General features: G+C 39.2%; 1 protein-coding gene across 4 annotated transcripts in view; it reads right to left on the reverse strand.

The window, feature by feature from the left end:
• Window positions 1–1,378: 1,378 nt before the first annotated feature.
• Window positions 1,379–22,733, reverse strand: part of SEC24B (SEC24 homolog B, COPII coat complex component) — a 96,216-nt gene continuing 74,861 nt past the window's right edge. For all 4 annotated transcript variants that reach the window (XM_075066207.1, XM_075066205.1, XM_075066208.1 and 1 more), the window contains 7 exons: window positions 21,343–21,453; window positions 15,911–16,086; window positions 14,023–14,160; window positions 10,661–10,765; window positions 9,521–9,613; window positions 6,525–6,628; window positions 1,379–3,892 (listed from right to left, as the gene is read on the reverse strand). In XM_075066207.1, coding sequence (XP_074922308.1) covers window positions 3,778–3,892; window positions 6,525–6,628; window positions 9,521–9,613; window positions 10,661–10,765; window positions 14,023–14,160; window positions 15,911–16,086; window positions 21,343–21,453 — 842 coding nt within the window. In that variant the 3' untranslated portion in view covers window positions 1,379–3,777. The remainder of the gene's footprint in view (window positions 3,893–6,524; window positions 6,629–9,520; window positions 9,614–10,660; window positions 10,766–14,022; window positions 14,161–15,910; window positions 16,087–21,342; window positions 21,454–22,733) is intronic.

Below are 22,733 nucleotides of genomic sequence, written 5' to 3' on the forward strand. Positions count from 1 at the left end.
GGAGACACTGGATTTATAGCTTATTACAACAATCTGTAACCCACTAACCCCCCTCTTTTTGTCCTTTGATTACAGAAATGTTAATGGGCTACTCTGTCTTGAATAGTCCCTTAATAATATGTGCTACTTATGCTACACAATCTATTCCACCTTCCAATTTGCTGTGATGCTGGGAGTACCTTTCCCAGATTTGAAGAGCTCTGTGTAGCTTGAAGGCTTTTCTCTCTCCCCATTAGAAGTTGGTTCAATAGAAGATATTACCTCACCCACCTTTGTCCATCTCAAAAAAAGATATTAGAATTGGAAAAAGCACAGAGAAGGGCAACAAAAATGATTAGGGATATGGAACAGCTTCTATCCAAGGACAGATTAAAAAGACTGGGACGGTTCAGCTTGGAAGAGAGACAGCTAAGGGGGGATATGATAAAGGTCTATAAATCATGAATGGTGTGGATAAAAGAAGTGTTATTTTTCCTTCAGATAGCACATGAAGCAGGGGTCACCCAATTAAATTAATAGACAAATTTAAAACATAAGGAAGTACTTCTTCACACAATGCAGTCAATCTACAGAACTCTTTGCCAGAAGGTGTTGTGAAGGCAAAAAGTATAACTGAATTAAAAAAAAATTAGGTAAGTTTATGGAAGATAAGCCCATCAAAGGCTATTAGCCAAGATGGTCAGGGATGCGACCCCATGCTCTGGGTGTCCCTAAACCTCTGACTACTAGAAGCTAGGACTGGATGACAGGGAATGGATCACTCAAATTGCCCACTTCTGTTCACTCCCTCTGAAGCAAGTAGCACAAAACATGGTCAGAAGACAGGATACTGGGCTAGATGGACCACTGGAGAAAACTACCAGAACAGCCACCTGACAGCTTCCATTACTATGCACCTTGGCTGAATTCAAATAACCGATTAAGAAGTCATCTTAATACTAGTGCCTTGAACCATCCGGTTTCTACTGTCTTTCAGAAATCTAAGAGTTCATGGAGTCAGCTACTTTCAATGGCTAGGAGGCTGGATGTCTTCTATTTTTGTTTCTATGGCACACTTTTTTTTTTAAACAAAGATCCTTGCTTCATATGCAGATTTAATGTGGCCAAAAACCTCTGTTAATTTTTAAAGTTACTCATCATAAAAGCACATCCCCCACCTTAGAATGCTACTGATGAGAGGGTCTTCATGCTTCTTCAGGGTGGTTGCACACACTTCTTGGTGGGAGCACATATCTTATCGGCTGCACCTAATTCCTTTATGGTAGTTGGAAGAGAAACATCTGATATTAACCTATCCTCATATAAAAGGAGCCAAAAACTACCAGCTTTTCTATACTGTAAATTGCTTTTACTAAATAAATCAAATAGTTCTCATGTATTTTTCATAATAACTTTTATATACAAAATACATAGAAGAATAAAGCTTTAAGTAGCAGTTTTACACACTCGGTCACCATAATCATTGTTTTGAATGTTCCTGGATATTCAATGTCAAGTTTACAAGTCTGTATATTCTGAAGAACTCTTAAGATTATGCTAATACCCCCTTCTGACATCTTTTCACCTGTCTTATTCTTCAGTAGCTCTTACCCTTAATTCAAAATGTGTAGTGTAAATAGAACAAAATATATGTAGTTAGTTGCATTGTGTTGTCTTGATTTAGGGACACTAGCCTGTATTTCTGCAGACATTTAGGTTTAGTCTACACTAGAAGTGCTACAGCAACGCAGTTGCACCTGTGGAGCTGGTGAAGACGCTCTATGTTGATGGGAGAGAGCTCTCCCGTCAGCATAATAAAACCACCTCCTCAAGAGGTGTAGCTATGTCGGTGGAAGAGTTACACAGCGCTGTCCATACCAGAGCTTAGGTTGCTGTACTGTATGTCAGTCACAGGGGTGGCTTGTTCACGCTCCTGAGTGACAAAAGTTATACCAACATAAGTGGTAGTGTGTACAAGCCCTTAGTAACTGACCATAAAGATGAACAACAAAGATTTACTTATGTGCTATCCTTGGTGTACTTGAGTATCTTTAATTAGGGAAAGATACACAAATTTAAATAAGGTATCTCCAAAACTGTGATATAGTGCAAACACTCAGGATAACACGCTTTCAGGATTTAATTAATCAGAAAACAGTTGCAATATCTAGCTATTACATGTTTCAATTGAATACTGTATAGTAGATACAGATTCAATTTGAGTCCATCTTTCCGGGGGGTAGAGTCATTAATATTCAACTTCTTGAATGCTTTTAAAAAATGTTTTTCTGGACTGTTTTAAAAGAAAATGTGCTAACATTACCACCATTTAATTATTTAGCACTTCCTAGTTCAATTACCTGAACACATACACATTTAATTAAAGCAAACAAGTGACAAAAGTTCAGACTGGGTCAAAATCAGCAATTGCAGCAGATGGCCAAAACAGTTCCTCCCCCTTCACCTGACCACCAATACCAGATTTTAACTTTGGAGCTTAATCTGTGTTCACAAACCCAGCCATTTAGTTACATTTATTAGCAGAAATCAGGTTATAAAGAAGCCAGTGGCAAGGTGATTACATTTTGAAATAAGCTTCTTTGACATTTACCAACTTTTCAAATAAAATATTACTTTCCCTTCCTCTAATGAAACATTTTTAGATCCCTTATTTTTCATCATGCAGAAACCCTGTCACAGGATCCCATTCAATGATCAATCATGCTTATTTTGAGTACCACAAAAGTGCGTTGCAGAAACCTGGGCCAGGATTGCTGCAGATTACAAAATATTAGGACGTTATACTTTTTCACAAGCCAAATATGTGAAAGGACCCCAAACTAACCCTTATTGATACATTTGCTCATTTCAAACTATGAAATATTCTCTTCTCCCCTTCTAGAAATCTGTGAAATAAAGTGGTAAACATATTCTCTTCAAAAGTGAATTTTAGATTCAGCATTAGAGTTCAGTTTCTAAATGATTATCAGTTGCATAAATATAAAAACACATGATCAAGCAAAATATTTTTAATTAGTAAGCTGATCATAAATAAATCCATGTAAAAGAATTAACAGGATTACAAAGCTGGGTTTCTCCTATGTGATTCAGATTTCTTAATATGTATTATCTATCAGTCAACCTCATTTTAACTGGGCAAAATGATCTATTATTGAATATGCAACATGGCTGCACACTGGGCAATTCATTGTGTAGTTACATTTTTACATTTTCTTTACAAATGTAACAGTTATGTACATTATATATTTTATTTCTATAATTCATGTACTGTATTGAAACTCTATAGTCCTCACAGAGAAAATGTTGAAGTCTTTTAGTAAATATGAATAATTCCTTTTCAAAAGTAATATAAACAAACACCATACAGCACTGCCCTTGGCACCTCTGCAAGAGTCTGACTCCAGACAGGTTATCATAATAAATGTAAGAAAAAGGGTTTTATCTAATTTTACATATCATTAAGAAATATCATCCCACATAGCTACATAAATTCAACAGCTTGCAATAAACAGAGCACCATACTGCTGCACTACTGGAAACGTGTATAAACCAGTTAAAAATGTACTAGTGAACAAGCATCATTACTCCTATCGTTTTCAGGCTGAAGCAAATCCATAAAATTCCTCCGGACGTGAGCATTTTTCCTTTAGCTGAAAAGCTTCTGATACGGTGCTTTGCACTGTATATTGTGAAGAGCAAATGCCTGTTGCTATGTGCTCCTCTCACAGCTAATGTTTGTATCCAAAGTTGGGAATTTTCTTCTTCTTTCTTCCACTTTCACTTACAAATCTGCTGTTGAATATGAAGTAAGAATTCATAATAAGAGAATGCTGCCTCTGTCCGGTCTTCAACTAAGTGCTGGAAAAAATCTGTTTTGGCAGGACTCTCATCTCTGAAACATAAGAAAATGTATTTAGTCAAAGCACTAAACAAAACTATTGTAAAGACAAGTATAAGCAGGAAGTCCATACACTGCATATTGCTCTTGGAGATCTAGGATTCAACAAAAAACTATTAAGTAGAGTTAAAAGGGAATTTTCCATTGAACGATTTTCTGATGAAAAATGCCCTTTTCCCAAAAAACAAGGTGTCCTGTTAGGAAATTTCAATTTTGCCAAAGGGACAGTTCCTGTCTGCCCTGCTGAAAGGCTGCCAAGGCGGAGCACCCTGACTCTCCACCTCCCTTCCACCTCAGGAGGGTTAGAGGCAGAGAATCAGAGCACACAGCCTTCCCACCACCCTGGGCAAGAGAAACTGAGCACCTCCACTCTCTTCCTCTAGAGAAAGAGAAGGGATGGGGGAGAGGACATTGAGTGGTTACCAGAGCTTGTGAGTAACTGAGGGTATGTCTACACAGCAACTAGATGCCCACAGCTGGTTTGTGCCAGCTGACTCAGGCTGTAGCCCATGTTCTAGGACCCTGGGAGGTGGGGAGGGTCCCAGAGTTCCAAAGCCTGGAAGTCTACACAGTAATGAAACAGCCCCACAGCCTGAGCCCCGGGAGCCTGAGTTGGCTGGCACGGATCAACTGCAGGTTTTTCTTTGCTGTGTAGACATACCCTGGATAGTCCAGCTCTCCGCCTCTTCAGCAGCCAGGCTGGAAGGCCCTTGTCAATTTCACTTTTTCCGGTTTGCTGACCAAAGTAGTTTTTTTCTTGAAAGTGTCATATTTTGACTTTATAAAGTCCTGGACAAAAATATTTCAAAAACATGAATTTTTTCCATAGTAAGGGATTTTCATTTTCTGGACAACTCTACTAATAAGGGTATCAGTTTTCCCCAGTAAAAAATCAGAAGTCTTTCCTGTTATAAAAACAGGAGCTCTAGAATCCAGGTTAAAAAATAGGGAGAGGGAAAAAAAAAAATTAAAAATCTTTAGCCTTAAAAAACAAAACAAAACAAAGACTCAATAAGAAACAGTTAGGAAAAAAGGATTTTTGTGGAAGCAGGTGCCATGATTCTGTTGGCAGCAATGGACTTTGATCGGGTTAACTTTTAATATAATTGTCAAGATTATAGTCACTGGTGACATATAATCCACAATTTTTTCCTTCTGCAGGTGGAACAGAGAAAGGAGAGTGAAAGAGGCAATAAGGCCCCAATCCAGAAAACACTTTCAAACACTTCAAGCATAACAGCAGCATCCTTGAAGCTACTGCAAGCTAAAAGCTAAGCAAACTTTTTTTTGCAGAATCAGGGTCTTAGACTGTAAGTTCACTGGGGCACAGGCTGTCTCCATCATTTGCGCAGCACCTCCTGCAATTATGCCCTAGTCCTTATTAAGGCCTCAGGATGCTACTGTAATCCAAACAGCAGTAGCTAGGCTAAGAATTAAAGAGGGAATTTCAGCCCTAACTTTGAATTTCTTGTCTTTTATTAATTTGGGTGACAAAGATAAGCTCTAGATAAATCAACAGAAATTACTGATAATCATTTCTTTAAATAGTTTTTGATGTATTCAATTTTTAAAGGTGTAAAAAATTTACCCAAGATACAGATATTTCATTCTCAGTTAACCAACAACATCTGAAAAGTAAGAAATCAAAGGAAATGCTGATACACCCTTTACTACAAGATAGTTGAGCCAACAATGCCACTCTAATTTGCCTGAACCTCTTGCCCGCATATAAAAAATAAGACCAATATTTGCTTCATAGACAACAGCCAGCAGCCAACATTTAGTGTAATTTCTCTTAAAAACCTGTCAGACATGGTGTATCTATCATTGTCAGAGATGAAAAATCTACTGAATGGATACAAATATAAGCATTTTATGAGGTCTTGGTTTTTCAAGTAGGCAATAGGTTGAAAAGAACAAGGACTTCAGTAAAGTAATTCAGTAGTATGTATAGTTCTCTGATGAATTAGAATACAGGTCACATTTTATATTAAGGTTCCATTTTATAAATAATTTATGAAGGATTAATAAATTATTAAATACTGTAAACATGTTATAGGCATTAGTAGCACATTAGTTATATACATGCTGGTAGGCATACAAAGGTGTTCAAGATGGTTATAAACCATGGTTATAAGCTACTTATTGACCTGTCTGACTACATCTATAACAACCGATTAACAAAATATTAAAACATCCATTAATAATTTATTAACTCTATAAACCATTTATAAATGGAGCCTTAATATAAAATGAGACTGGAAATTGATTCAGTTACTTTAAGTTATCATGGGGCACATATTGTTTAGTATTTTCATAATAGTAAAATATTTTCATGTCTGAACTTTGACTTGGCATTCTAAAATTAAATGAATTTAAATATTTTGTAAAGCAATCTCTGCAAGTAAGATGTCATTAGTACCACCGGGCCTGATCTTGTGAGGTGCTCGGCATCTCCTATTATGTGCTGAGTGCCTTTGCTTCCCACTAATTGCAATCAGAAGCTGAGAGCACTCAGTATGTCTCAGGATCAGGATTTGAAAGCTGCTATTATGGAATCTAATTCTGTTCCCCAGAGATGCATAAAAGATGAGATTACAGAAAGTTTAACTGTAAAAATACTTACCTTATTACTTGAAGAACTGGATTTAAAGGTCTACTGTCTCTGAGCCAGGTTATAAAAGATCGGGCTCTCTCTGAAGAAAGTGTATCTAACTCTGGAAGCTGTGTCTGGTTGAAAAATGTAATTAGAAAAATAAAAGTTTTATAATGTGAAGAAATATAACTTAACAAATTAAAATAAATAATGCTGAAATAAATCAATGGTAGGCTGGAAAAATTACTCTAAAAGTAAATCCCATGTAAAGCACCCCAATCGTGGATGACTGACAAATTAAACAGCCATTTTTTACACATTATGTTTCGAGTACTGAATGGGTGTATATATCCGTATATATAAGAAACCAATTAGTAAAATAGGTACATGAATAAGAGTTAAAAATGGTTTGGGAGAAGATGGATTTCAGTCATGACATGATCCATAAGGGAAACAGTCCAATCTCATCCTACAAAATCATTTACTATGAATTGCATTACATACGCATTTTCTCTTTGATTAGCCTAAGTGCAAAGATTTCAATCTTAAATAAAATTAATCACTATATTTGAAATACGAGACATTTTAGGAAACAGACCTGTAAAAATAACAGTATGTAGATAAATTTTCTCTTAACTGTATTCACTCCCCCCCCATGCATGATTGTAACTTCTTCCCCACACAAGTTCTTGAGCATTGTCCTCAGGATTACTTTTACAGCCCTAAAGAGACCCACATACATATAACTACCATAAACTAGCCTTGAACAGCAACCTCCAAAGTTCAACATAAAGATTGGACTCGTCTCTAATTGACTGCAGGATCACTGCTGAGCAGCGAAAGATGCTTCATTCTGCCTGAACTGATCATACTGCCTTTGAGGCTTGCTTGGTTTATGGGGCAATTAAGATGGGATAAAAATTCATTTATCGGATTACAGTTTTAAAACTAATTACTGTCCTCTGTAGTAAATGGATAGAATGAATTATATTATTAAAAGTTTCACTTACATTTCTGTAATGTCATTCCCTATCATAAATTCATCACCTCCTTTGCTTTTTCACTGAAAATAATAAAGCTATCCTTGCACCATCTACCTTCCTCTACTAAGAGACTACTACCCTTTCTTCATTCAAATCCATCCTTAAAACCCCCTTCTACTGTGTCACCTACAATTGCCAACTAATTAGGGCTGAGTAGAGAGATAGTTAGGACTAGATTACACATTAAAAACTTGGACCTAACATTATTGTTTTTGTGCTCGATTTCACTCTGACCACTCTGCTGCATGCTTCACTTCTCACACACCCCTCTCCCCCTGCTCCCTCAACATCTGTTTTGTGTCCTTCATATTGTAATCTTTAAGGCAGGACCAGTTTTCCTGTGTGTTTCTACAGCAGGCCTGCACAACATACGGCTCACTGTGCGGCCCACGATGGGGAATCAAAGGGCTCTGGGCTGCTCGCAGCAGCAGGGAGCCCAGAGCCCTTTAAATCCCAGCCACGGCCGGGATTCAAAAGGCTCTGAGCTGCCCGCAGCGGCGGGGAGCCCAGAGCCCTTTAAATCTCAGCCATAGCCGGGATTCAAAAGGCTCAGAGCTCTTTAAATCTTAGCCGCGGCCGGGATTCATAGGGCTCTGGGCTGCCTGCAGCGGCGGGGAGCCCAGAGCCCTTTAAATTTCAGCCATGCCCGAGAATCAAAGGGCAATGCGCTGCCTGCAGAGGCGGGGAGCCCAGAGCTCTTTAAATCCCAGCTGCAACGGGAATCAAAGGGCTCTGGGCTGCCTGCAGAGTTTCCCGGCCGCGGCTGAGATTTAAAGGGCTCAGGGCTCCCCAGCGGCTGCAGGCATCCCAGAGCCCTTTGAATCCCGGCCGCGGCTCCAGTGGATGAGCTGGGGCTGGGATTTAAAGGGCTTGGGCTCCCCTCAGCGGCAGGAGCTCTGGGCCCTTTAAATCCCTGCCCCAGCCACGCAAAGCTCCTGTTTCCCCCAGCCGCCGGAGCCCCGCGCCCTTTAATTTGCCCCTGACAGCTCCCAGCCACCTCTTCAGCTGAGAGCCCCTGACTGATTTAAAATCAAAGTATCACCTTCCTACCCCCAACCTTCCTTTTTGGCCCACAGCTGTTTTGGTGGGGGTGGCACTGGGGAAGGAGGGTTTGGTTCTGCAGGGCGGTGCGGTGCTGGGGAGGGATGTTTCCGTGGGCCGGGAGGTCCGGGGGGAGGGAGGGGAGAGGTGTTTCTGCGGGGCTGGGGGGTTTCGGCCCTCAGCTGTTTTCTTTGGAGTAATGTGGCCCTCGCTGCTTTACGAGTTGTGCAGACCTGTTCTACAGTAACTAACATATTTAGTTCTACCTCAATACAATTCTGTTCAGAACTTTTTGTATAGTACAGTATTTAAATAAGGTCCCTTGATCCTCAAAACAAACTGACCTTTGGAAACAAAATCTTAGTACTGTCTGAATCAAATACATTAGGGGGAGATTTTCAAAAGCATCTCAGGGAATGTCAAGTCCCAGTGACTTTAATGGTTGATGTCCTTGTTAAAACTGACCAAAGCTAGGAAAATTCAGTAAGTAAAGTTTAAATTCAACCCTTTATTTATTATTTGTTGTACTGTAGATCTTGTGGACTACACTGAGTTCACAGAGCATCAACTCTCCAAACACCACTACCTCAAGAGGGTAAATTATGAATGGAAGAATTCTAATATTAATTCTGGATTCCTTCATTTTTGACAGCTGAGTCAGAATCTCATGATTATTTTAATCTGCTTAGGTGAATCCCTTCGTATTTTTGTTTTTAGTGCCTTAATTAAACTAATTTTACAATTCAAACTATTTTATGGTGCCCCACATTCTCTAAACATAAGTTTAAAAGACTGGACAAAGCTGGCAAATGGGTACTGGCATTATGAATGTAATAAAATAAATCTAATTCAGTTTCATAATTCGATACAGCCAATATAAGGGAGAACACAGATAACTTGGCAATGTATGTATTACATTCCATAACTCATTAAAACACTTACCAGTTTCTGTGGTACAGATGCATAGTTAGGGTATCCAAGCACATCTTTTATGAAGCTATTATCACAGCTTTTCCCAATCCAAATGTAAAATATCTGTAAAGGACAAAAATCAATTTTAACGAAGAAAATGCCTTGCATATATTTTAGAGTATTGAGTTTTCATGTTTTATTTGTTTTGGAGTCTAGTTTTAGAAATTAAATGAAATGTTTTAGTGATTCTGACTTGTTTTGGGGTTAAAATGTTTAGAATGATATTTTTCTGGTTTTGCGAGGTTTCATGTAAAATCTGATAACTTCATACAGAATTTGATAATTCTTCCGAGGAACTAAAATTATCAGAGTACATTTCTAATTCAAACGAGCTGATATGCAGCAACAGCAGTAGTTTCAATAAATGTTCTCCTACTGACAAAGTTTCATATAGTTGCCTTATTAATCAATTGGCAGCATCTACAGTTACATCATTAAATAGCATCTAAGCAACTACAGTAAGTACAAACACTTTTTGAAAACTTTTTTGGAATTAAAGAAGTATCCTCAAATTATTCAGAGTAAGCGGGTCAATAGTTGTGACATTTGCAGGAAAATGCTGCTTCATGCTGAACACTTTAAACATACAGGGTTCAAATTTCTTCATTTCCAGATAACAAGACTAAAATATACTTTCTTATAGTACTTTAGTAGAAAACTATTTTCTTCAATTGTGTCTGTAGCCCTGCTTTCAATGACACAGGTATGAGCATACATGATTTGTTAGACTGGGACCCTTGTGCATTCAGTTCAAAACAACGAACATCATTAAGGAAACAATTGAAACAGAAAGCCTTAAGTTTCAGGAAGGACAATTTCAACTAACATTGATTGGTATACATGCATAGTAATATGAAAAATTAACCTTTCAAACATTAATATCCATGCTTGTTTAAGAAATTTATCACAAAACTAGATATTTCAGTCATTTGCAAATTCAATGCTGACATTCAAGTTTCTCATTTGAGACATTAATTAAGAATCCTGGAAAAACTAAGGTTGATTCACTACAGAGTATTGGTACTATGAGTCAGCTGCAATTAAAAGTCTGAAGTGAAACACATTTGTCTTATTCATATCAGATAAAAGCTACTGAAACAGGCAGCTTACTGATCCACAATCCATAAGAAAAGCTCCCTCTCTTGTCAGCTTCTCTGCAGACAATTTCTGAAGAGGAGGTTGAGGAACAACCCTGTCGTTAACATGTATTGCACCCTGTAATAATAAAGAGTTACAGAAAACCTATTATATAAAACAGGACATATAATCAGCAGCATCAAGCGTAACTAGTTTTTGAGAAAACAGAAAAAGAGACTTGTAAGTGTAGTCTTCTAGTTCTATCTTGCAGAGAGCCTCATTTAACAAAATGTCATTTATCCTTATCTTAGTTCCTTCTAATGTGAATTCCTAAAACTAATGCCAGGTGATGTTTCTTCAATATAGATCAAGAGATGATTACGTAAGTGGTAATATAATTTATATGTTACAAATATACATATTACGTTAAGTGGATTCTCATCATGCAACTTCTAAGCCTAAAAATAAGCCAAGAAACCTAACCTCTGATATCTAATGAAAATAAGTTACAAACAGCCATGGCAAAAGCACCACAGATTGTCTGCCACCATCCTCCTACTTTACAGAAACATTATTAGAGCACAACAATCTAAAATTCTACTCTACAGAAGTGTACAACATTGCCACCCCCAGATAGCAGAAATCCCCCTTTGGTCATAACCATGACTGGCATATAGGTTAAAGCAGCTAACAAGGCCCTCAGACAAATCTTGGGCCTTGGCTACACAGTTCTGAAAGGGCCTAATTGACCAAACTGTCCTGCATTTTCAATTTTTTTGTTTCAGTTTCTGCTTTAACCAACAGGGAGGTTGTTTAGAAGCTTATCTGCAGCTGAGGAGGAATACAATTGCCAGGCCTACAAAGGTTCAGTCACCGGTAGGGTGACCCTCTGCCACAATACTGAAGATCTATTTTAAGGACACATGGACCTTTCTGCATAGAAGAATTTGGAAATTTACATAAGTGATTACATGCCCTCATCTGGACTGAATTATGATAATTATATTCAAAAAATGTAGCACTGATTTAAAAAGTCCACAGAAATACAATACAACTCATTAGGTGGTCTTGTGGGATTTGTACATAAAAAGAAAATGAGAATTATAGGATGTAGCCTGGAAGAAGAAGAGCTAGCAGAGACTTCGCTGCACACAATTATGATGAGCATCAAGAAAGTTGATCCTTGAAACTCAAAGGAAATTTAAAATCAACTACAGGAAACACTGATTTAGGCAAAATGTAATCAACCTATGGTATTCATGGTTGTAGAGGTCATCAAGAAACAGTATAGTCACATTTTAAAAGTTATACATTAACACTATTAACACGGTAGCTATGCAAAGCAAGACAATAAAGGAAACTAAATCTGATTCTTCAGGGTCAAATCTGTTTTCACATGTGCATGTGTCAATGGACACAAGGACAAAATGTAATGCTTATAGCATAAGGTGATTCTCTGCAAAGATCAGGAAAGACTTTTTTCTCCAGCTTACACCCTGACTAGGTGCATTATATTTATCTTGATCCTTGAAAAATGGGCCTGTCCTGTTGTCGGTCCAAACTATCTTAAGTTTTTCTGTGCTCAAATGACTTTCTTAATGACCCATAAGTAGGAGCCGTGACCAGGGCCGGTACAAAGATGTTTTGCACCCTAGGCGAAACTTCCATCTTGCGGCCTTCCCCCACCCCCGCGCCCTGAGGCACTCCCCACCCTCCGCCCTGAGGCACCCCCCAGCCTCAGCTCACCCCTGCTCCGCACCCATCGCTGCCTCACTTCTCCCGCCTCCCAGGTTTGCAGTGCCAATGAGCTTAGGGGCAGGGGTGAGCTGGGGCTGGGAGTTCCCCTGCATGCTGCCCCCCCCACTTACTTGCTGCAGGCATCCCTCCCCGCGCTCCCCTGCCCCAGCTCCCTCCGCCTAAATGCCGACAGCAACCTGGGCGGCTGAAGATCCGGCCGCTGCGGTCGCTGCCGAAGAAAATGGCGCCCCCCCAAAGCGGTTGCCTAAATGGTTGCACCAGCCCTGGCTGTGACATGTCATAAATTATGAAAACATGACATCACTATAATGAACAAAGAAAAACTAGAATTAATTGGTTTGAAAGGGCCCTCTTTTTGGCTGTTTCTAATATAGCTTAACTGTGCAAGGTTTCCTTTAAATCATGTTGTTAGGACAATAAGAATAAAAAATAAACAAAGCAACTACTTGGTAAATATTTTGAACTGAGGAAATATCCTGGTAAACCCATGCTATGCAGAATGAAATATTTAAATTAACTTCCCAGTGAACAAAAATACCAGACTGTTTTAAAAATATAGTTCTGCAAGAGACGAGTGAGTTAAAATCCTTTGGCACTAGGAACTGGATTTCCCAATGAGATGTGCTGATGTGTTTCTATTAACACTAACAGCTTAACATACAAATATGCTGACTATAGGTGTTTCAGTGTCCGTAGCAAAAGAAACAAAAAACTTGGATTGGCTTGCTTAAAGAAACTGTAAGACAGTTAATTGGGTGAAGTGCCAGAAACACCTATTAATTCATACACCAGAGTAAAGTAAACTTAGCTTAGTTTAGCTTCCTTAAAATCATTAATCAAACTCTGAAATAGCACTGGTCAAAACAGCTTGCAAGAAATTTGTCAGCTAAACTAGTCAGATTCAATGACAATATAAAAATAGTTACTATGTAATGCTCTTTAAAATACTTAAAGAGTATTCCCAAACAAATAAAACTTTTAAACTAGAGTTAGGGATGTAAATTCATAAATGGCAAACTTTTATTGTGGCATTAGTTATAAAAATGCAGACTTTATGGTTCTGCAAACATGGTTAACTTTGATCCTGAGTAATGCCCATTCTTTTAATTAGAAGTCCCATTACTTCCAATCACCATACCTCATCTACATTTTCAGTCAACAAAAAACCTTAATGTTTTTGTACATGTAGTTTTAAAAGAATCCCACTCACCTCACACGCAAACCAACATCCCATTCATACAAAATGGAAAAGCAGCTAAGTATTTATCATTCCACTATGAGCCAAATAACTTCATCCACACGTATATACAAATTAGAACTCCTCAGCATATCTACGTTACTCATCCTTCCCACACGGCTAAAACAACATACCTCTAGTAACAGACCTAATGGATATTATCTACTCTTCTTTATATAAACTGATGATGACAAGGTACCACAATCACTGAGACAAACCTTTGGAGGTTTTTTTTAATCTATTGTATTTTACCATGGCAAGCACAGAAGTAGTAAATATTTAAAATTACACCCAAAACTTTTAAAGAAACTGTTGGCAACACTACAGTTAGGTTCAACAGATATTCTATTTTATTCAGAATTAAATCATTTATTCCATAAGAAATGGTTTCATACTGTACCTCATTGGTCAATCTGTCTATCCTGTACAAGTTGGGATGTATCATTTTCATCAGATGAACAAGAGGCTGACTCTTTATCTGGCACATGGCATATATACGATCATCCAAGCGAGTGCTAGTGCCAGTTCTAAATGCTTTCTGTAAGAAAGTATGTTGATTTAAGGCACCTTTTATGTTTTGTATTGCTTTTAAACAACTCAGAGGTAAAATGTTGGTTTGGCACTGGCCAAAAAAAAACCCATTATGAATCTCACAGATACACAGTTGGCAAAAACTTACTTAATTTTTCAAAAGCAAATATTGGCATTAAAATATTCCAAAGTATCCAACAAATCAAGTTTAACTTGAATGGCAAATCTGATGCATTTTGAAGAGTCAAAAAGAAGAATTAGACCTTTACTTGGATAACAAGATTATATCCAAATTTACAGTAGTAAGATTAACAAATAACCAAAAGTTTTGGTTGGGACATAAATCCTCATGTTTCTGGACACAAACTAGCCTCTACCAAATGAGGCTTAGAAAGACTTTCCTTGAGGACAGGTTAATCCATAAATTATCTTCTGCATGATTTCTTGCAACTTTCTTTGAAGGCCACTGGCCACTGTTAGAGACAGGACATTGGACTAAATGGAATGGTCTGATCCAGTAGGGCAATGCCCATGTTCAGTCAGAAGTCTCTGCAACAATAGTCAGACCCTGCTGGATTGTATCTTTTCTGCTCCAGCATGAATTTAAAGTATTCTAATTCTTTGGTCTGTCATGTTTCTCAAATATTTCCACTGTCCTTTCTGTACCCCACTGGGCTTCTAAATGAGAAAAACAAAATATTTTTCTGTTAATCTCCTCAACTGCTGTTATTTTTAAAGCAATGTCATGTATGTGTCTTTCATATGAACTGACAGTGGTAAAAGATCCAATTTTGTTACCCTTGTTTGTTAGTCTTCCAGGGTAGCCTTAATCACTGTCCTATGTTGGTTCTGGGCTTGTGGCTATCTGTGAGCCTCAAAGGAGATAAAAGCTTATGAGTCTCTGATTTGAAGAAATTCCACTTTACTATTTAATTTTAATTTTAGAGAGAGATCCTTTGTTTGGAAAATGTTGTACAGACTATGCAAGATTTAAATATGAACATCTCTCAACTTAAGCCAAGATCTGTTGTTGGGATCAGGGCCGAAGAAAGTGCTCTACTTCCACCCTTTAAATGTGATTTTGCTTTTGTTTTAAAATGAAAAACTTTCAAAAGTAAACATTTTAAAGTGTTTGTAAACCTAGTGCAATATTAAGCATTTCTTTGAAGTGAAATCCTACTTAACAAATACATAGTATTAACTTTCATCTTCAGTTTCTCTTTAATCACGTGCGAGACTGACATCTGATGTTACCGATTTCTCTTTAGAGGTCTCCGGTATTGGTCTCACATGTTTGAGAGTATTTAGTTTATTTGTTTGAAATTGAGAAAAAAGAAATAAATTGCTTCTAGACAGAATTTCAAGCAACACTGATTCAATCCCAAATTTTAGAAATGTTAATGGTTACAACATTGATTTTCTAGTTTTTGTTATGAAATGAAAATGTAAATAAAACTGATATGAAATACTGAATTTCAAAAAAGGGTGAACTAAAAATTTTAGTCAGGAACTGTTGACATATCATTAGCTACATCTTTTTCATGCAAATAAACTCTTCAACAATTTATGTACAAGGATACTTTCCCCCATAATAAAGTGGATAGCTCACAATAATTTAACAAAAGGGTCTATAACAGGAGGGAAAAGAAGCTAGACTATGAATCAATGTTTACAGCCTGTCTTAAAGCTGAAGACTTCCAGAAAAACACTGCTTTGTATTTGATGTCCAACATGAACAACACTGTATTGTAGAGTACCTGTTTGAGAAGAGCCAAAACATATAAAGGAAACAGTCTGAGGGAATTTGGTGCTATCAGTGTGGACTGCTGCAGGTTTGAGGCAGTTGAGATATATGCTGACAATGAATCTACCACAGCATTCACTAAGGCATCTCTTGCATCTGAAAGACTTGATGAAACTGAGCGATCCACAGCTGCAGAATCAAAAGTAGACAAATAAATAAAAGCCTTAATTGCTGAATCTTATTAAAAGCAGTCATGAGAAATATTAAAAAAAAAAAAAAGGTACGATTCTAAGAAGTGTATTGTAAGATTTAAAAAATAGATATGCTGGTGAATTTTTAACGGGAGCAAATAAATTGCAGCTTCCTGTAAGAAAAAACACCTTGTTAAGACAAAAGAAGCAGTCCAATGCAGCTACTCTCTTTGTTTGCTAGGTCCCTGTTCCTGGAGATCTACAATATTGAGGAAATAGAGAATAATTAAGAACAGAGCAATTATTCCTCAGTTATGTGCCAGCTTTGACATTGTGATAAGAAAAAGAATATTGATTCAGAAGCAGTCCATAGAAAAAAAGAAAACTCTGTGCTACATGACAACGGTAAAGAAGTGGCAAACAGCTGATGGTCATTGCTTCTGGGTGAAAGGAAAAAATGAAGATGTCTGTCAAAAACAAAGATATGATAACTGTTTTCTAATAAACCATACATTAAAATTCATGCCATCGTAGGTCTCATGCCACTTTAAAAAGTGACTAATGCCAACTTCAGCAGAACCTTCTCCCTTGATCCTCTGCAGTTTGGACCAAATGTCTTTGAATGAGAAATCTGAGAAATGTTTATCTTTTCTGTTTATTTTTAAAGGCTATCTGCACTTCAAATGCTGCTCAATATTCAATATTCCTATTTACTGCAAATTACAGGTCTCATTTTGTACTCAGAAATCTTTCATAATTCTAAAAATCAAATTATACAACCAGAAGGAGTTTTAGGATCCTTATGACTCAGAGCCCTTAGCCTCCTAAGGGCCTGTCTACACTTAAAGGGCAAAAGCAGCCCAGCTGTGCCAGAAAAGGCCAGAGGAGCAAACTGGAGAACAGGGAGTGGAGGAGCTGTGAGGGAGGTTTAGGGGGAATAAGAGGGAGAAGCAGATCGCACTGCCTGGAGTGTGGAGCTGAGTCTAGTTAGCCCACAGGACAGGGGGGTTTGTAGATCATAGCAAAACATGGGACTGCTGGGAGGTCTGCTTTTGTAGTAAGAGAAATGTTGATCTGTTTTGCTAAAGCAGCTACAGTTAAACTTTTCCTTTATTGCAATGTCAGGGCCGTAAATATGTTTTGGTTGTAGGAAGCCATCTACAAACTGAATGTGAATTTAGCATCTATAAAAGTGAAGTGCTATTAGCTTCTCCCAATACAATTTATTTAGTAGACCATTAATTAGTATGAAACACAGTACATACTAGAGCAGGGGTAGTCAATAGACCAGGGGTCAGCAACCTTTCAGAAGTGGTGTGCCAAGTCTTCATTTATTCACTCTAATTTAAGGTTTCAGGTGCCAGTAATACATTAACGTTTTTAGAAGGTCTCTCTCTCTAATTCTATAATATATAACTAAACTATTGTTGTATGTAAAGTAAATAAGGTTTTTAAAATGTTTAAGAAGCTTCATTTAAAATTAAATTAAAATGCAGATCTTATCAGTTTAGTGTGATCCTTGCCCTTGCTTTTCCTTGCAGAGTTTTCCAATGTCTAGCATGTATTTGGATATTTTAAGCTGCACACTGACTTCTGAGCGATCAGAACACTGGTGGACCTGGGCCCCCGGGCCCTGAAAATTCCTGGAGCTCGGGCACCATGCGCCCATACAACTCACCACCCCTGCCTTCCTCTGCTACAGCTTCTCATGTCACCTTGGGCCAGTCACTCAGCCTGTTTGGATATGTCTGCGCTGTTATGAACAGCCAGCAACTGGCTCCAGCTCGCGGGGCTGAAAAGAGTGATGTAGATGCTCAGGCTCTGAGATCCCAGAAAAAGGTCTCGCAGCAGCTACATTGCTAATTTTAGCTCTGAAAGCCTGAGTCAGCTGACCTAGGCTGAGACTTGGTGCGGCGAGTTTTTTATCACGGTGTGGATGTCTCCTTTGTGCCTTAGTTTTCCCTCTGTACAATGGGAACAACTGCCCTGCCCTGCATGACTGCTGGGAGGCTAAGTGTCTTAAAAATAATGAATTGCTCAGCTACTGCAATGATGGGGGCCAGACAAGCCAGAGAATCCAGGGCCGGACGGGACCACCTGCTTGTTTAGCCTCATCTCCTGCATGTCATAAGTCATCAGCAACTGAAATTAGACCAGGAGTTACAGCCAAAGCTACAGAAGGAAGTTCAGAGTGCCACTGAAAATCAGCTCGCGTGCCATAGGTTGCTGACCCCTGCAATAGATGGACTGTGGCCAAATCTGAACTACCAGACACTTTTGAACAGACCCCAAAATCTATTTACTTACTATTATTGTTATTTTTTAAATGATTTTCCCTGGAGTCTGGACCTTGACAAGAAATGTGGACCTCAACAAAAAACACACACACACAAAACTGACTACCTTTATACTACAGGGTCACAGTTGGTTTCCTCTGTAGGCCAACTATATACCCCACAGTGAGAGACAGCAGCATACGAAGCTGCTGCCTGCAACGTGCAGACAGCAGCATGGGATGCCTTCAGCAATTTGGTATAGTGAGGGGCAATGAGAACTGGAGGAAAGCAGAAGGGAGTTATGGGGCTTATGGATACGTCCCCAGCCCTTGCATTGAGAGCTCGCTTGTTCTTCACACTTCAGAAACTGAACCTGGGCTCCCTCCTCCACACCTCACTCCTTTCTGGATCCCTGATTCCCCCATCATCACTTCATCCTTCCAGCTGCTTCTGCCCCCCTCTTTGGATCCCCATTTTCCCTTCAGCATGCCGCATAAAAGCCCTCTCTCTAGGGCTCTCATTTCTGTTAGACTAAGTCTACAATAGCAACCCTTCACCCATATAGGAATACCAGTATGCTAAACACACCTAGGGTGGACGCAGCTATACCAGCTTTGTACCAGTATAATAAAGTCACTCCCCAAAAGGAACAAAAAAAGCTATACAGTAAAAGTGCAGTTTTGCTGGTATAGCTGTGTCCACACTAGGGGCTTCTGCTGCACACTTATTTGCACTCCTGACCAGAGCTATAGACTAGCGGAAGTCAGTAATATAGACATGGTCCTAGCCTAGACTCCAGGACACAGTCAATCTCCCCAGACCGCAAGTTATGCTGCTGCTGCTGACATGTATGGACAGCGGCACCAGAGATCTCTGGGCACAGAGATCATCATCTGTCTGCTACACCAGACAATCTGGGGGCCATGTTTTTTCTCTGAATCAATTCCCCAGTTTTCACCAATAAAGGTTCTACCCACTGATGCCTAGAACATGCCCTGACATTCTGCAAGTGACTAAATAGTTATGTTACATATAGACAAACAGAGAAATAGCAGGAGGCCAGAAAGCATTAGTTATCCAACATCACCCTGGCAAAGTGAAGACACCAATAATAAACCTGCATACAAAAATTATGTAACAATAATAAAACTATAATATGATAGCTATAATATATGTGTCATAGCGCCTGATTTTCAGAAATACTGAACACCCACAAGTTCAAATGAAGTAAATGGGAAGAGATTCTCACTTTCATTCCTCAGGAAAAATGTGTGCAGACTGCCAAAGCCACTGAACATTCTAATGACGCTTGCCCATGGTGGCATCAAAACAGCAGCAGCAGACACTCTGCTGGGAATGCCTGGGAGCTGCCAGTGCAGCTGTGGTAGAAGAAGGAGAGAGAGAACCAGGCTGGGCTTCCTACAGTGAAAACTACTCCTCTTTTCTTGGACCCAGCATATGGGCCCAGCTCCCCAGGGCACCATACAAAGCCAGAGCTCCTCCAGTTGCCATGGGGAGGAATGGCCAAGTCAGTCTCTCCCAACCTCCCAATCCTGCTCCTGGGGTACCATATCAGCAAGAGCCTCCCACTTCCACAGGTAAGGAAGAGAATACCAAACTGGGCTGCTCCTTACTGCCATCTGGACTCAGCACATGGACCCAGCAACCAACTCCCCACCCCACTGGGGTAACAGCCTTCTTCTGCTGTCAGCTCACATGGTTAATCTGTAAATCAAGCAGCAATGATAAAAGGTTCAAGGTACAAGCCCTGATGACAGCAATGTTACCGCTGTACAAAACATACATAACAAAATTGGTTTTTGCCTTTGTCCTTGAAAAACACTGGGAAGTTACATTAAAAGAACATTTTGGTCAAGGACTCAAAAATAAGGACATGTCAGATGTACAGCTAGCTATGCATCCGTAATTTGGTTCTCCGGTATGTATGCATTACGATCTCATAGTATTTCTTCCTCAAGCATCCCTGCCTCACTCAGTGCACAGTTTGGATGTACACTGGGCCAAATTAAGGTTGCGCGGGAATACATAAATCTGGCAATTCTTTACTGACGTTATTTTAATGTAGTTTTTTATGTAATATGCTATGGTGCGGCACACTTTATAGCTTCTGTAAGCTCCATTCCACCCACTAGCTCCGTTGCTATCCTTCCATCCCCTCCCTTCAGGGACTCCCTCAAAATCCACCCAATCTCCCCTCTGTTCTGTGAGCCCCCTCCTTATATACCAGAGTCCATATTCTCACCCAAAGACAGGGGCTCATGTACTTCCTACTGCCCCCATTCCAAGGTTCTCCATTCTCCTGCAATGGCTTTGGCTGTGTGCAAGCTCCAATTTCCTCTCACTTATCCACCATAAACAACCATCCCCCCCGCCACAGGTTCTATGTGCACCCCATTCCCTTCAGGCCTTAACCAACGTCTCCTATTCCCACCATTCCCCTGATGCTAAGGGCTCTGTGCCCTCCCTCACCCCATAACATGGTCCACCCCAATTCCCCTCCCTCATGCCAGGGGATGTGTGCACACCCCCATTCCATCCATGATTGTTCCTCCCCCCAACTTATTATTTGTTTGGGATATAAGTCATTTAGGGTGTTAACATGCTGAACTCTTTTGGGAAGATGGACAGAGATGAAATAAGATTATTATTATGCAGGAAGGTGTTAGGGCTCCTATCAACTAGTTGTTTGATCTCCAGACAATTGCAGAGGTATTTGAAGCTATAGCTGTGCCAAACAGATGGCAGGGGCTCCATGCATCCTCCTTTTCTCCCAAAATCAACATGGTTTTGGCTACTGATGCCTAGAACATTCCCTAAAATATTAGAATTGATCAGATGCAGCATTCACAAGTTATTGTGTTACAAATGAACAAACACAGATGTGCCATCAAGTTGAGCATAAGGGGTTTTTGCAAACTTGGCCAATGACATATTTGATCACCTACTGCCATACTCACCCATGTTTGCTAAGAGGCAGACAGCTGCTTGTACATCTGCTCCTGCATACACATCAGACAGTGAAGTGACTACGGGCAAGCAAAGTGTGTGCACTCGAATTCTCCGTTCACCTACACCAAAATGACGAATAAATTAATAATTCAATATGCACAGATAGGAAAGAGGCAATTGATACTGTTTACTGCATTCCTTCTCTCATCCCAGACTCTTTTGCTCTATCGCTGACATCAGTTCTGATGCCCACAATTGTTCCTTTCTTCCATCCCATCTATGAAATCTTTTACATGCTTCCACTATGCATGAAATCTCCTAATCCAACTTCATAAAACTACCACTCTCTTTACATTCAAATCCTCCCTAGAAAACTTACTTTCATAATGCAATGACCAAGTTGAGTTCATAACAATTTATGAACCAAAGTTATTTACCAGAAACTAGATCTTCCAGAGGTGCCTATGTATATTCCCACTCCTCGAATCCAAGATGCCTGCACCACAAGATTTTGGAACCTTCAGAAAACTTTGTTCTTTTGGTCTTCACAAGCAATTTACACTCACACCAGTCCTTTGGATCTCATCAGTGGTAATATACAGAGGCTCCTGAAGAAGAGATTTAGGACACACTCCAGAGGAAGGAGCAACTTATTTTCCCTATACCTGTCTTTTAAACCATACAGTCTTTGTGGCAGGAGCTATATTTGGGCCAGATTATGCCACCTGTACTCAAATTTAGTACCCAATTCCACAAGAAGCTCAACTGACTTCAGTGGGACTATTCACAGAGTAAAAATGTCAGTATTCAGCTCTTGGTGAACTATATAGTGGCAAGTACATTACTGGTGATAAATAATAATGTAATTGTAAATTAATTTTCACTTCCTGAGATTACATTTTATTTTACCTGAATTAGATTTAATATGGAAAAAAATTCTAACTTGCAACAAAGTTTACGGCCATAGATCCTGGAAAGACTTACATGTGTGCTTAATTGTACAGGGCTGAAGTAGTACCACTGACTTCAATAGGGAGTTGAAGTGCATTAAGTTAAGCATGTGAGTGAAACTTTGCAGGATTGGTTCCTATATGTTAAGACATTTCAGGCTTAGCATAAAAATATCAAAAGTATTAACTAGGCTGTCTTGGTAATAAGACAATGTACTGTCATGAGCAAGAAAGAAATCTGCACTCAATCTGATGGTTCAATTAAGAACATGACCAATTGGCCTCTGCATGAGTCATTAACCAGCAAGAGCATTTATTTCAGTGCAAGATGAACTGCCTTAAAAAAGAAAATAAATTGCAACTAGACAGGGAAGAGAAATCACGAACTAATGGGAGGGAAGATACCTAAGAGGTCATAGAATTAAGTACAGAAATAAATACTGCTGCTT

The sequence above is a fragment of the Chelonoidis abingdonii genome, chromosome 5 (assembly GCF_003597395.2).
Source record: "Chelonoidis abingdonii isolate Lonesome George chromosome 5, CheloAbing_2.0, whole genome shotgun sequence".
NCBI classification, from domain to species: Eukaryota; Metazoa; Chordata; order Testudines; family Testudinidae; genus Chelonoidis; species Chelonoidis abingdonii.